General features: G+C 41.0%; 1 protein-coding gene across 2 annotated transcripts in view; it reads right to left on the bottom strand.

Moving 5' to 3' along the window:
• puf60a (poly-U binding splicing factor a) overlaps window positions 1-15579 on the bottom strand; it is a 73992-nt gene that overhangs the window by 46711 nt on the left and 11702 nt on the right. For both annotated transcript variants that reach the window (XM_084139985.1, XM_084139984.1), the window contains 2 exons: window positions 9738-9833; window positions 1185-1274 (listed from right to left, as the gene is read on the bottom strand). In XM_084139985.1, the coding sequence (XP_083996111.1) occupies window positions 1185-1274; window positions 9738-9818 (171 nt within the window). In that variant the 5' untranslated portion in view covers window positions 9819-9833. The remainder of the gene's footprint in view (window positions 1-1184; window positions 1275-9737; window positions 9834-15579) is intronic.

Raw genomic sequence — 15579 nt, 5'->3', positions numbered from 1 at the left:
GCAGCGACGCTCCCCATCCAACCTGAAAGAGCTTGAGAGGATCTGCAGAGAAGAATGGGAGAAACTCCCCAAATACAGGTGTGCCAAGCTAAGAAAGATCAGGAAATAATTTTTAAAAATGTTTACCCATATTTAACAAATTTTTGGGGGTACTAAACTACGTCCATTCATTTTTTACACTGGTACCATGCTACCTTCAGACGAGTCATGTGAGGCTTGTGGGCTTCCAACATGTACGTGTTCTTGAGAGTCTCACCTTTCCATAGACTGGTCATATTTAGTTTTTAGGCCAAGCCGTTCGGGCGCTACAGACGTTTTCGTCTCATGGTCCAGCAGCATACCACCCTGCATCACACTGCTGGATTGCCTCTGAAGCTAAGCAGGGTTGGTCCCTGGATGGGAGACCAGATGCTGCTGAAAGTGATGTTGGAGGGCCAGTAGGAGGCACTCTTTCCTCTGGTCTAAAAAAATATATCCCAATGCCCCAGGGCAGTGATTGGGGACATTGCCATCTTTTGGATGGGACGTTAAACGGGTGTCCTGACTCTCTGTTGTAACTAAAGATCCCATGGCACTTATCGTAGGGGTGTTTACCTCGGTGTCCTGGCTAAATTCCCGAATCTGGCCCTCATACCATCATGGCCACCTAATCATCCTCAGCTTGTAATTGGCTCATTCATCCCCCCCTCCTCTCCCCTGTAACTATTCCCCAGGTCGTTGCTGTAAATGAGAACATGTTCTCAGTCAACTTACCTGGTAAAATAAGGGTTACATAAATAAAGTCTGATAAACACCGCTGTAGCTCGGCCACCTTCCAGCGCAGATGCAGAAGGTCGTCATTGGCAGATGCAGTGGATTGAAACCCAGCCCATGCAAAAATATGTCATCTCTAGCTTAAACAGACAGATTTTGATGGGGACTTTTTTTGTAACGCTAACTTGATTTCCGCAGGGGTGGGGACATCGACTCTAGGGGTTTTTAAACAGTAAATTAACTCTGTATGGCTGTATTTCTTTTTCAAATCTATATATTTTTTCCCATGATGTGTGTAGTATGTTGTGTAGAACATTTAAATATGTGAAATGTGTCAACAAATTGTGTGCAGACTGTGCTTTTCTCAGCACTGTATGAGGAAGGAGGCTTGGTGGACAGGGCTGTCACCTCACAAATGAGGTTCTCCTTACCTGTAAGTTGGTGAGCTGCTGTTGTTGATGGGCCAGGGTCTGTTTGACCAGCACACTCTTAATGCTCTGCTCCATGGCATACTTCTTCGCCTACAGGCAAATGAAGGGAAAGAGAAGAGGTTACCTCCGATACAAGCCTGCACACTTAGTTTCAGAATACTTTATAGTCTATACCGCAACGAGAAAATGCCTCAGAGAAACTGTACTGTTACTGTATACATTAAATGCAGCCAACTCGCCATCTGGAGAGCTGCTGGGGTGCAATACTATCTTCCCAGCCATGCTCAACACACTCAGCTTATCAGGGTCCTGTTGAGAATCTGATCAGTAGAATATGGTGTTAGTGCAGGGTAAATACTGTCAAAATTACATTTAGCAATCGAATCACATTCAAATATCAATTTGTTTGCCACATTGGTGTAACAAATATAACTCTCCAGGTTTGTCTCTCATTGGGTGTTATGGAGAAACTGCTTCGGAACACTCTTCCCGATATCTAAAAACCCTCAACTTAGCGCATGTGCGGGATTCTCTACTATACGCAGTCTCTGCTCTACTTGTTCCCAGAGAACAGGCTACTCTGGCGAATTTCAGTGATGAATAGAGAATGGCACTCGTTTAATCAAGTTATATCAAAGCTGAATCAATGTATGCAAGATCACATAATGATAGTATTCTACATAACAGAACCAAATATAATAGCACAGTATAATGTTACTTTAAGACAAAAAACACCACCTAATTTCTCAACCAGCAGTCTGAACTGCACTAGCAGCACCAAAACATCCAACTTTAGAGTCTTATAATAATAGGCTACACTAATTATTGTGCCTGTGTTAACCCTTTACACTCATACCCGTATACAGGTCGAAATTGGCAGATTTAGGCACTGATAAACGGCTAAATTGGAACGTAGTGGCTGTACAGTAACATGCTATAAATGATGTCAGAGCTCTGGCTCTGCGCTTCACAGCACTGTATGGGTTTTGACTGGCAGCCGTTCTGAACATCAGCGCGACAAGCAGAGTTGCGTTCCAAACCAAACAACTACAAGTGTGCTTGCTCTAGTTCCTCAACAGCACAGAGCTCAAAAAAGCACCTTTTGTTGAAGACTCTTCTTTGAGTCATAAAAGTGCACTGGAATTGATTAGGAATTGTCCACACTTTGGAGAAGTGTGTGGCCCAGGGTTTCTCCAACAGCTCGATCACGAGCTACCAGTAGCAAGCAGCCCACCTATGAGTAGTTCGCCAAACAATTCTGAAAGTATACAATTTTCCATGAGTTACATCCTAAACTGTCAAACAAATCTCATGAATATCAGATACTGCAAGCTCCCAGCTACGATCTAATCAACGCAACATTGACATTATCCCACCCCTTGTAAGCTACTATTGGCTTAAAAAGCCAATCCTAACACAATATCTGGCAATTCATTTCCAGCAATATTGGCTCTGTCTGTCTGTGTGGTGAGCGCGTTTGTCTATCACTCTGTGTGTAGCAAGTTGATGTGATAACTGTCTTGTGGATTGACAGAAATACTTTCCACAAAACCTTCTCAATTAAATGTTAACTGCAAAATAGGCTTACCTGGCTCAAAAATCATTTGTTAGTTTTTTTTCAGACCCCCCCAAAAAAATTGTCTTCTGATGTGATTGAACCATTGGCATTGATTCAGAACATCCAATTTCGTTGTTTCTCTATGAACAATTGTATTTATTTTTTCTCTCTCAAAACTACATCTAAAACAAGGAAAAATAAAACTGAGAAAACACATTTTGGAAAATATAAAATTTGGGGGAAGAAATCACAGATTTTATAGGGCCCCTTAGTTTTTTACTAACCATTATTTTAACAGGTATAGTGGCTTGCGAAAGTATTCACCCCCCTTGTCAGTTTTCCTATTTTATTGCCTTACAACCTGGAATTAAAATTGATTTTTGGGGGGGTTGTACCATTTGATTGAAGATGCAAAATGTTTTTTTTTTACTTTGAAACAAACAAGAAATAAGACAAAAAAAACAGAAAACTTGAGCGTGCATTACTATTCACCCCACCCAAAGTCAATACTTTGTAGAGCCACCTTCTGCAGCAATTACAGCTGCAAGTCTCTTGGGGTATGTCCCTATAAGTTTGGCACATCTAGCCACTGGGATTTTTGCCCATTCATCAAGGCAAAACTGCTCCAGCTCCTTCAAATTGTATGGGTTCCGCTGGTGTACAACAATCTTTAAGTCATACCACAGATTCTCAATTGGATTGAGGTCTGGGCTTTGACTAGGCCATTCCAAGACATTTAAATGTTTCCCCTTAAACCACTCGAGTGTTGCTTTAGCAGTATACTTAGGGTCATTGTCCTGCTGGATAAAACCGCTGTCCCAGTCTCAAATATCTGGAAGATTGAAACAGGTTTCCCTCAATAATTTCCCTGTATTTAACGCCATCCATCATTCCTTCAATTCTGACCAGTTTCCCAGTCCCTGCCGATGAAAAACATCCCCACAGCATGACGCTACCACCACCATGCTTCACTATGGGGATGGTGTTCTCGGTGTGATGAGAGGTGTTGGGTTTACGCCAGACATAGCGTTTTCCTTGATGGCCAAAAAGCTCAATTTTAGTCTCATCTGACCAGAGTACCTTCTTCCATATGTTTGGGGAGTCTCCCACATGCCTTTTGGCGAACACCAAATGTGTTTGCTTATTTTTTTCTTTAAGCAATGGCTTTTTTCTGGCCACTCTTCCGTAAAGCCCAGCTCTGTGGAGTGTACGGCTTAAAGTGGTCCTATGGACAGATACTCCAATCTCCGCTGTGGAGCTTTGCAGCTCCTTCAGGGTTATCTTTTGTCTCTTTGTGCCTCTCTGATTAATGCCCTCCTTGCCTGGTCCGTAAGTTTTGGTGGGCGGACCTCTCTTGGCAGGTTTGTTGTGGTGCCATATTCTTTCAATTTTTTTAAATTATGGATTTAATGGTGCTCTGTGGGATGTTCAAAGTTTCGGATATTTTCTTATAACCCAACCCGGATCTGTACTTCTCCACCACTTTGTCCCTGACCTGTTTGGAGAGCTGCTTGGTCTTCATGGTGCCGCTTGCTTGGTTGTGTCCCTTGCTTAGTGGTGTTGCAGACTCTGGGGCCTTTCAGAACAGGTGTATATATACTGAGATCATGTGACAGATCATGTGACACTTAGATTGCACACAGGTGGACTTTATTTAACTAATTATGTTATTTCTGAAGGTAATTGGTTGCACCAGATCTTATTTAGGGGCTTCATAGCAAAGGGGGTGAATACATATGCACGCACCACTTCTCCGTTATTTATTTTTTAGAATTTTTTGAAACAAGTTATTTTATTTATTTCACTTCACCAATTTGGACTATTTTATGTATGTCCATTAGATGAAATCCAAATAAAAATCAATTTAAATTACAGGTTGTAATGCAACAAAATAGGAAAAACGCCAAGGGGGCTGAATACTTTTGCAAGACACTGTATATTGACAGAAAACATAGTACACTTATTTCTCTTGTACACTAATGACCCGGGGAAGAATTGCAGGGGAGAGGAGAAGAGAAGAATGTGCCTATTTGAAAGCTAGAAAATAATGAATAACTCGTGACATGGTACATGTTTTAAAAGTAGCTCTCATGCTAGAAAAGGTCGGAGACCCCTTGTGTGGCCCACTTGGAGACATCAGTCCGCTCACTCAAACCCTTGTATTTTTTTTGTCTTATGTTGCACCGACCCCACATTTTCCAGGAATATTCGTATCATGTTACTGAGTATTTTCAGATTTCATTATCAACAAATGCAGCGAAAAGTACAGTAAACTTAAAATGCACATAAAATCAACAGTGTAATGTTTGGATTCAGTCTTGTGTCAGGTGAACTGTTGTGTCCTTGGTCTAATAATTTTCCCATAATCTCCAAACTGTTCCCATTCAATTGCTACCATGGTAATTCATAAGCTTTTCATATTTATTCTGTAAGAAACAGCTGAATTTAGCCCTGTGCATACAGGCCAATTCCCACGAGTGTAAAGGGTAAGGTAAGTAGCAGAACCATTCTATTTGGGATGTAATTCTTGACAGTCTCTTCATTCCCTGTGGTACCAAAGCAGGGCCGGCTCAAGGGTGGTCCACAGGTTGCCATTGGTCAGCTAAATTGTAACCAAATCCTATTATAAACCGATGTATAACGATGCATATCTCCGCGACGCTTTAGGCTAAAAATGAACCGTAAAATACACAAGACGCTACTCTGATGCACATGGGGATAAGGGGTTCTGTTACCCAGTAAATGCCGGTTTTTGGCCAATCAAAAAAAACGAACACAATAAATAAAATTGTTGCCGGTCAAATCGTCCGGGAGAAAAAAATCATCCATTGCAAAATAATGCTTTTTATTCATTGATGGAAATACCAGTAGATGGGCTCCGACTTCAAAGGCAAATATACATCATAGCCTTATAAATCCTCAAGCTGCTTGGACATTATTGTCAGTGTGTTTCTATAATAAATCCTCAAGCTGCTGGGACATTAGCGTTGGGTGTGTTTCTATAATAAAATCCTCTGATGCGCATCGCAAGCTGCTCCAAGGAGTTGGACAGTTTTGACTTCCCAACAGCAGTGGTTCACCTTGAGCAGGCCAAGGTCTGCCACAAACTAAAGCAAATAAATTGTGTTTGTGAGGCCCCGTCCTAGAAGTTCTGCTGCTGCCTCAGGCAAGATCAACATATGCGCCATGTACACTACTTGTCAAAAGTCATTCAAGGGTTTCTTTATTTTTACTATTTTCTACATTGTAGAATAATGAAATAACATATGAAATCATTTAGTAACCAAAAAAGTATTTAACAAATCAAAATATATTTTATATTTGAGATTCTTCAAATAGCCACCCTTTGCCTTGACAGCTTTGCACACTCTTGGCATTCTCTCAACCAGCTTCATGAGGTAGTCACCTGGAATGCATTTCCAACAGTCTTGAAGGAGTTCCCACATATGCTGAGCACTTGTTGGCTGCTTTTCCTTCACTCTGCTGTCCGACTCATCCCAAACAATCTCAATTTGGTTGATGTCAGGGGATTGTGGAGGCCAGGTCATCTGATGCAGTACTCCATCACTCTCCTTCTTGGTAAAGTAGCCCTTACACAGCCTGGAGGTATGTTAGGTCATAGTCCTGTTTAAAAAGAAATGATAGTCCCACTAAGCCCAAACCAGATGGGATGGCGTATCGCTGCAGAATGCTGTGGTAGCCATGCTGGTTAAGTGTGCCTTGAATTCTAACTAAATCACAGACAGTGTCACCAGCAAAGCACCCCCACACCATAACACCTCCTCCATGCTTTAGGGTGGGAAATACACGTGGATGTCATCCGTTCACCCACACCGCGTCTCAGAAAGACGCTGCGGTTGGAACCAAAAATCTCAAATTTGGACTCCAGACCAAAGGACGAATTTCCACCGGTCTAATGTCCATTGCTCGTGTTTCTTGGCCCAAACAAGTCTCTTCTTCTTATTGGTGTCCTTTAGTAGTGGTTTCTTTGCAGCAATTCGACCATGAAGGCCTGATTCGCACAGTCTCCTCTTTACAGTTGATGTTGAGATGTGTCTGTCACTTGAACTCTGTAACGCATTTATTTGGGCAGCAATTTCTGAGGCTGGTAACTCTAATTAACATATCCTCTGCAGCAGAGGTAACTCTGGGTCTTCCATTCCTGTGGTGGTCCTCATGAGAGCCAGTTTCATCATACCGCTTGATGGTTTTTGCGACTGCACTTGAAGAAACGTTCAAACTTCTTGATATTTTCCATATTGACCTTCATGTCTTAAAATAATGACGGACTGTCGTTTCTCTTTGCTTATTTGAGCTGTTCTTAACATAATATGGACTTGGTCTTTTACCAAATAGGGCCATCTTCTCTATACCCCCCCACCTTGTCACAACACAACTGATTGGCTCAAACACATTAAGAAGGAAAGCAATTCCACAAATTAACTTTTAAGAAGGCACACCTGTTAATTGAAATGCATTCCAGGTGACTACCTCATGAAGCTGGTTGAGAGAATGCCACGAGTGTGCAAAGCTGTCATCAAGGCAAAGAGTGGCTATTTCAAGAGTCTCAAATATAAAATATACTTTGATTTGTTTAACACTTTTGTTTACTACATGATTCCATATGTGTTATTTCATAGTTTTGATGCCTTCACTATTATTCTACAATGTACAAAATAGTACAAATAAAGAAAAACCCTTGAATGAGTAGGTGTTCTAAAACTTTTGACCGGTAGTGTATAGTATAAAGATTTGGAATGGATTGATAGACTAGAGTAATTATGTGTATCATGAGCAATTGGTGCATATCAGTTGTTATTCAGGTGCACTTGGAAACAAAACATTGTTGCCAACTATTCACATCGGTGAGTTACAATGTTGCAATCACTAGGCAGCCAACTGCCTATAGTAGGAAACAGTTCTCAATAAGCCACCTATATCACACATGACACGAGTCACGACCCAACGATAGTTCAAATTACAATAAACATAACATTTATTAACATCATTCAGTAGAACTGTAAAAAGAGTTAGATATCACTTGAGCTTTGGAAACAAGTGCTTTCATAAATTAATGAAGCGGGCCTCATTTCACAGGAGCATTGTAAAATAAGCTTTCTCTCAATGAACCAGCCGTAACAAATTTTGTTTATTTACATATCGAATTTGATTGTCCAACATCAGTTCTATAATTTCTTCATTTTGTGGCCACCTTGAGTGTCCTCTTTCCACTACTGTGGTGCTGAATCACAACGGAAATGGGGAGTGGGGCAGGCTGGCCCGGTCATGGCTAGAAGGGATCCAGCCAGAGAGGAAGCGAGAGGCCCACCAAACATGGAGTTTTTGCATGGAGGTCAATGAGTGTCGAATTTGGTCAACAACAAAAAATGAATGGCTTATTTGCTATGTGAGGTTTATTTGATCTAATATAAGTTTCGTAATGCTTAAGTTGTTATGAGTGTACTGATATAAGTAGGACACATGACATCCCGGCAACTTAGAGAAAAAACACTTCATATCGGAGTTGTCTCGTGATGGCTATGCATATTCATTGCATAGCATAGCCTCTCTCTCCATTGAATACAGGCGGTTGAAGTCAACAACCCTCACCGAATATTCAAAAAAGGATTTCAATAATGAGATGTATCCACCAATCCAAAGAAAGGAAAGGCGGGAGCTAGACAGCCCGCTGTGCCGCTTTGTGGACAATGACTCCCATTGTTAGGGCGTAGAGACATGTATATTGTCAGTATGTCCATAATCTTTGATCCAGCTTTTGTCAAACTAACAACAAAAGTTGCATTTTTTGCATTTTTGCTAACCATAACTCTTTTCCTAACCTTAACCTAATTCTCCTAACCTACTATGAAAAGCCCAATTTGACAAAAGCTGGTGTTCAGACAGCCATGTTTTGTTGTTTATTGACCTAATTAAAATGTTCATGCCTAGGCTAAATTACATTATAGGGGCCTAGGTTGTATTTGAAAACCAGCTGTGTTTTGTTATTTATTAATAACACATTTCATACAAATAGTCTATAGGACAGGTTGTTCGCAAATTATATTATACAAATATTATATTTTGAAGTTGTTTTATTACTGTGTAGGCGACTTGCTCTTCTAGGCTAAAAGTTGATTTCTTTTTTTAGATGATATTCATTCATGATTCATAGCAGGGATGAAGACGTAACGGGCAATGTTTTGCTTTTCAATAAAACCTGTCATGTTGGTATAAGAACATCGTTCTACTATATTTTATTAGAACTTTACAGGCTAATTTCTATTCTGATAAGATTAATTACAATAATCTAAATGTGATTTTGAGCATCGTGGGTGGACGCCATAATGCATTTGGATGACCGGTAAATTAAAATATTGCCGGTCACGTTGTCCGGCACCAGATTTTGCTAACGGAAACCCTGATGTGGATATCTTTGGTTTGTCTCTATGACATTGATAGGCTGGGCTAAGACGTTAAGAAGTCAGTGAGTAAAATATTTTTTTTGTTTTACTTTGCTCTGAACAGAAGTGATAAGTAATGTCATACAATGTGTGACACTGATCGCCATCAATTGAACTATTCACTTAACCTATTCACTTGAAAACTGCACAAATGCATTAAGCATGACTTTTTGTAGTGATAGCCCGAGGTGTCCTAAATAAGATGTATAATTGATGGGTAATTTAACATATTTGTAAGGGAAATAATGTAAAGTCAAGGTTAGACTTAATTTTTCCATAATTGTTATCATGAAATAGTCTACCATCCAAAAGATGTTGTCATGTTAAACTACAGACTTGTACCTATTTTAAAGCTAATTTCCTGCATTTTTCTAGGGCACACTGTCATTTCAGCACACTCTCGCTATCTTTCTTTTCCATTTCTGTCCAATCCAATTAAAAAGAATACTGAAGCCTGTGACTACACATTTCTACACTGATAGCCTATCACTTTTGTGAAAATCTGAGGAATGTCACCGTTCTAGGGGGCCTTACCTTCTGCAGTGCCTCCTGCTGCTCAGGGGTGAGAGGCGGCAGGCCGAGCTTTGAGGCGGAGCTCTGTCCATTCTCCATCATCAGAGCCTCGCCTCCCTGCAGGCACACAAGTGTATGGTTATGGTGAGAGGGAGGAAACACCCACTACAAATCCCTGCCAGTGACTCAAAAAAGACAAGACCAAGATGGTTGAATTAACATGTACAAACAAGCTTTCCAATACATAGACCTAACTATGTCTAACCACCCCCAACCCCTTGCAATTTCAGAGCAATCTCAAATATATTCAGAGACTCCAAGTAGAAGGCTCAAAATAATGAAGGCAGTTAACTTACATGTTCTAATTCTATCCACTATCTCCTACTGTGCTGGTTTTGTAACAGAAATAATATTAAGCCTATTGCACCATTTAGCCTACATTACCTAGGTTTGAGAGACAATAGTATAACCAAAAAATTACTTTAAGTAGCCGTTTCTCAAATATGCAGGTCAAATTGAGAAGATGCGCCTATTTTGAGCTTGCTCTGAAATAAACCGTGTTTATCATTACACTGTGGTGGTAAAATGACAAGGGAAAAGTAACATCTTTGATATACCTTTAATATACAAGAATATAGACAATTTAGATTATAGACAATTCAGACTAAAATGTTGCTCTTGTTGTTGGTTAAGACATTTAGTGTAGTATTACAATTACAGGATTAAATAAAACATGATGTTAACAAAATAGAACAATGTCTTCCAAAAGAAGAAGCGTGGCCACTTCTTTCAATAGCCTATGTGTGGGACTAAGTCCCATCTCCCCAATAAAGTGGCTTACGAAAGTATTCACCCCCTTTGGCATTTTCCTATTTTGTTGCCTTACAACCTGGAATTTAAATGGGTTCTAGGGGGATTGTATCATTTGATTTACACAACATGCCTACCACTTTGAAGATGCAAAATATTTTTTATTGTGAAACAAACAACAAATAAGACAAACAAACAGAAAACTTGAGAGTGCATAACTATTCACCCCCCCAAAGTCAATACTTTGTAGAGCCACCTTCTGCAGCAATTACAGCTGCAAGTCTCTTGGGGTATGTCTCTATAAGCATGGCACATCTAGCCACTGGGATTTTTGCCAATTCTTCAAGGCAAAACTGCTCCAGCACCTTCAAGTTGGATGGGTTCCGCTGGTGTACAGCAATCTTTAAGTCATACCACTATTCGCAATTGGATTTAGGTCTGGGCTTTGACTAGGCCATTCCAAGACACTTAAATGTTTCCCCTTAAACCACTTGAGTGTTGCTTTAGCGGTATGCTTACAGTTATTGTCCTGCTGGAAGGTGAACCTCCGTCCCAGTCTCAAATCTCTGGAAGACTGAAACAGGTTTCCCTCAATAATTTCCCTGTACTAGCGCCATCCATCATTCCTTCAATTCTGACCAGTTTCCCAGTCCATGCCGATGAAAAACATCCCCACAGCATGATGCTGCCATCACCATGCTTCACTGTGGGGATGGTGTTCTCGGGGTGATGAGAGGTGTTGGGTTTGCACCAGACCATAGCGTTTTCCTTGATGGCCAAGAATCTCAGTTTTAGTCTCATGTGACCAGAGTACCTTCATCCATATGTTTGGGGAGTCTCCCACATGCCTTTTTGCGAACACCAAACATGTTTGCTTATTTTTTTCTTCAAGCAATGGCTTTTATCTGGCCACTCTTCCGTAAAGCCCAGCTCTGTGGAGTGTACGGCTTAAAGTGGTCCTATGGACAGATACTCCAATCTCCGCTGTGGAGCTTTGCAGCTCCTTCAGGGTTATCTTTGGTCTCTTTGTTGCCTCTTTGATTAATGCCCTCCTTGCCTGGTCCGTGAGTTTTGGTGGGCGGACCTCTCTTGGCAGGTTTGTTGTGGTGCCATATTCTTTCCATTTTTTAATAATGGATTTAATGGTGCTCCGTGGGATGTTCAAAATGTTGGATAATTTTTTATAACCCAACCCTGACCTGTTTGGAGAGCTGCTTGGTCTTCATGGTGCCGCTTGCTTGGTTGTGCCCCCTTGCTAGTGGTGTTGCAGACTCTGGGGCCTTTCAGAACAGGTCTATATATACTGAGATCATGTGACACTTAGATTGCACACAGGTGGACTTTATTAAACTAATTATGTGACTTCTGAAGGTAAATAGTTGCACCAGATCTATTTAGGGGCTTCATAGCAAAGGGGGTGAATACATATGCACGCACCACTTTTCCGTTATAAATTTTTTTGAATTCTTTGAAATAAGTTATTTTTTTCATTTCACTTCACCAATTTTGACTATTTTGTATTGTATAAAAATCTATTTAAATTACAGGTTGTAACGCAACAAAATAGGAAAAGGCACTGTAAGTGTGCCTAATTCTACAGTGACTCACTTGCTATAAAACACAGGCACTGGGGCAGAGACAGACGCATAATCTGATAGACAGAGCAAGGTGTAAAAACAAAACAACATCTCTCTACTTCTGCACAAAATATGTGCAAGTACAGTGCATTCGGAAAGTATTCAGACCCCTTGATTTTTCCACACTTTGTTACGTTACGGCCTTATTCTAAAATTGATTTTTTTTTTTATTAACAATCTACACACAATACCTTCTAATGAATTGTCTACGGACAATTCCTTCGACCTCATGGCTTGGTTTTTGCTTTAACATGCACTGTCAACTGTGGGACCACACATAGACAGGTGTGTGCCTTTCCAAATCATGTTTAATCAACTGAATTTACCACAGGTGCACTCAAATCAAGTTGTAGAAACATCAAGGAAGATTAAGACATTTTTGCAAATGTATTACAAATAAAAAATAGAAATACCTTATTTACATAAGTATTCAGACCCTTTGCTATGAGACTCAAAATTGAGCTCAGGTGCATCCTGTTTCCATTGCTCATCCTTGAGATGTTTCTACAACTTGATTGGAGTCCACCAAATTCAATTGATTGGACATGATTTGGAAAGGCACACACCTGTCTATACAAGGTCCCACAGTTGACAGTGCATGTCAGAGCAAAAACCAAGACATGAGGTCGAATGAATTGTCCGTAGTGCTCCGAGACAGGATTGTGTCGAGGCACATATCTGGGAAAGGGTTCCAAAACATTTCTGCAGCATTCAAGGTCCCCAAGAACACCATGGCCATTCTTAAATGGAAGAAGTTTGGAACCATCAAGACTCTTCCTAGATCTGTCCGCCCGGCCAAACTGCGCAATCGGGGGAGGAGGGTCTTGGTCATGGAGCTGACCAAGATCTCGATGGTCACTCTGACAGAGCTCCAGAGTTCATCTGTGGGGATGGGAGAACCTTCCAGAAGGAAAACCAACTCTGCAGCACTTCACTAAGAAGGCCTTTATGGTAGAGTGACCAGAAGGAAGTCACTACTCAGTAAAAGGCACATGACAGCCTGCTTGGAGTTTGCCAAAAGGAACCAAAAGACTTTCAGACCATGAGAAACAAGATTGAACTCTTTGGCATGAATGCCAAGCGCCACGTCTGGAGGAAAGCTGGCACATCCCTACGGTGAAGCATGGTGGTGGCAGCATCATACTGGGGGGATGTTTTTCAGCGGCAGGGACTGGGAGACTAGTCAGGATCGAGGGAAAGATGAACAGAGCAAAGCACAGAGAGATCCTTGATGAAAACCTGCTCCAGAGCTTTCAGGACCTCAGACTAAGCATACAGCCAAGACAACGCAGGAGTGGCTTCAGGACAAGTCTCTGAATGTCCTTGAGTGACCCAGACAGAGCCCGGACTTGAACCCAATCGAACATCTCTGGAGACACCTGAAAATAGATGTGCAGCGACGCTCCCTATCCAACCTGATAGAGCTTAAGAGGATCTTCAGAGAAGAATGGGAGAAACTCTCCAAATACAGGTGTGCCAAGCTTGCTTGTAGCGTCATACACAAGAAGACTCGAGGCTGTAATCGCTGCCAAAGGTGCTTCAACAAAGTACTGAGTAAAGGGTCTGAATACTTATGTAAATGTGATATTTATGGGGGGTTTTAATATATACATTTGCAAACATTTCTAAAAACCTGTTTTTGCTTTGTCATTATGTGGTATTGTGTGTAGATAGATATAAATACATATACATACATATAAACTCAGCAAAAAAAAGAAACATCCCTTTTTCAGGACCCTGTCTTTCAAAAGATAATTTGTAAAATTACAAATAACTTCACATGCTTGTTCAATGAACCATAAACAATTAATGAACATGCACCTGTGGAACGGTCGTTAAGACACTAACAGCTTACAGAAGGTAGGCAATTAAGGTCACAGTTATGAAAACTTAGGACACTAAAGAGGCCTTTCTACTGACTCTGAAAAATATCAAAAGAAAGATGCCCAGGGTCCCTGCTCATCTACGTGAAAGTGCCTTTGCCATGCTGCAAGGAGGCATGAGGACTGCAGATGTGGCCAGGGCAATAAATTGCAATGTCCGTACTGTGAGACGCCTAAGACAGCGCTACAGAGAGACAGGACGGACAGCTGATCATCCTCGCAGTGGCAGACCCCGCGTAACAACACCTGCACAGGATCGGTACATCCGAACATCACACCTGCGGGACAGGTACAGGTTGGCAACAACAACTGCCCGAGTTACACCAGGAACGCACAATCCCTCCATCAGTGTTCAGACTGTCCGCAATAGGCTAAGAGAGGCTGGACTGAGGGCTTGTAGGCCTGTTGTAAGGCAGGTCCTCACCAGACATCACCGGCAACAACGTCGCCTATGGGCACAAACCCACAGTCGCTGGACCAGACAGGACTGGCAAAAAGCGCTCTTCACTGACGCGTCGCGGTTTTGTCTCACCAGGGGTGATGGTCGGATTCGCGTTTATCGTCGAAGGAATGCGCGTTACACTGAGGCCTGTACTCTGGAGCGGGATCGACTTGGAGGTGGATGGTCCGTCATGGTCTGGGGCGGTGTGTCACAGCATCATCGGACTGAGCTTGTTGTCATTGCAGGCAATCAAAACGCTGTGTGTTACAGGGAAGACATCCTCCTCCCTCATTTGGTACCCTTCCTGCAGGCTCATCCTGACATGACCCTCCAGCATGACAATAGGTCTAATGCTTTAATATTGAATCATTTCTGTCCTCCGAATTCATATTCATTATATAAATAGGTCTGTTTTATTTTGTCTGGCTTGCCGTTACAAATAAAATGGAATCTTTTTTTCTCATATAATTTAAAAAACTTGTTCGCAAGACCATAAGCAAATAGGTAAACTGGGATAATACTAAAGAGTTAAATCAGGGTGATTTTTCCACAAATGTACCTTTCCATGGTAGCAAGATTTTATCTATTTTTGCTAACTTTCTATTAACATTTATTTGAGTGAGATCATTTATTTCATTTGGGATATGTATTCCGAGTATATCCACATCACCATCAGACCTTTTTATTGGTAAACTACATGGTAATGTAAATTTTTTATTTTTTAGTGATCTAATACGTAATATAGTACATTTTTCATAATTTGGCTGTAATCCAGAGAGGTTATAAAAATGTATCTAGATCCTCTATGAGGCTGTGGAGGATTCAAGTTGTGGATTTAAAAGAAAACATGAATCATCAGCGTACAGTGACACCTTTGTTTTTAAGCCCTGGATTTCTAATCCCTTGATATTATTGTTGGATCTGATTTTAATAGCTAACATTTTGATGGCAATAATAAATAGATATGCCGATAGTGGACAACCTTGTTTCACTCCTCGACAGTTTAAAACTTTCTGAGAAATAGCCATTTACTATTTTACACCTAGGGTTACTATACATGATTTTAACCCATTTTATAAGAGATTGTCCAA

The sequence above is a fragment of the Coregonus lavaretus genome (assembly GCF_964263955.1).
Source record: "Coregonus lavaretus genome assembly, chromosome: 23".
Lineage (NCBI taxonomy): Eukaryota > Metazoa > Chordata > Actinopteri > Salmoniformes > Salmonidae > Coregonus > Coregonus lavaretus.
Note: the sequence above shows the minus strand (reverse complement) of the source record. Positions and strands in the feature narration are given on the sequence as shown.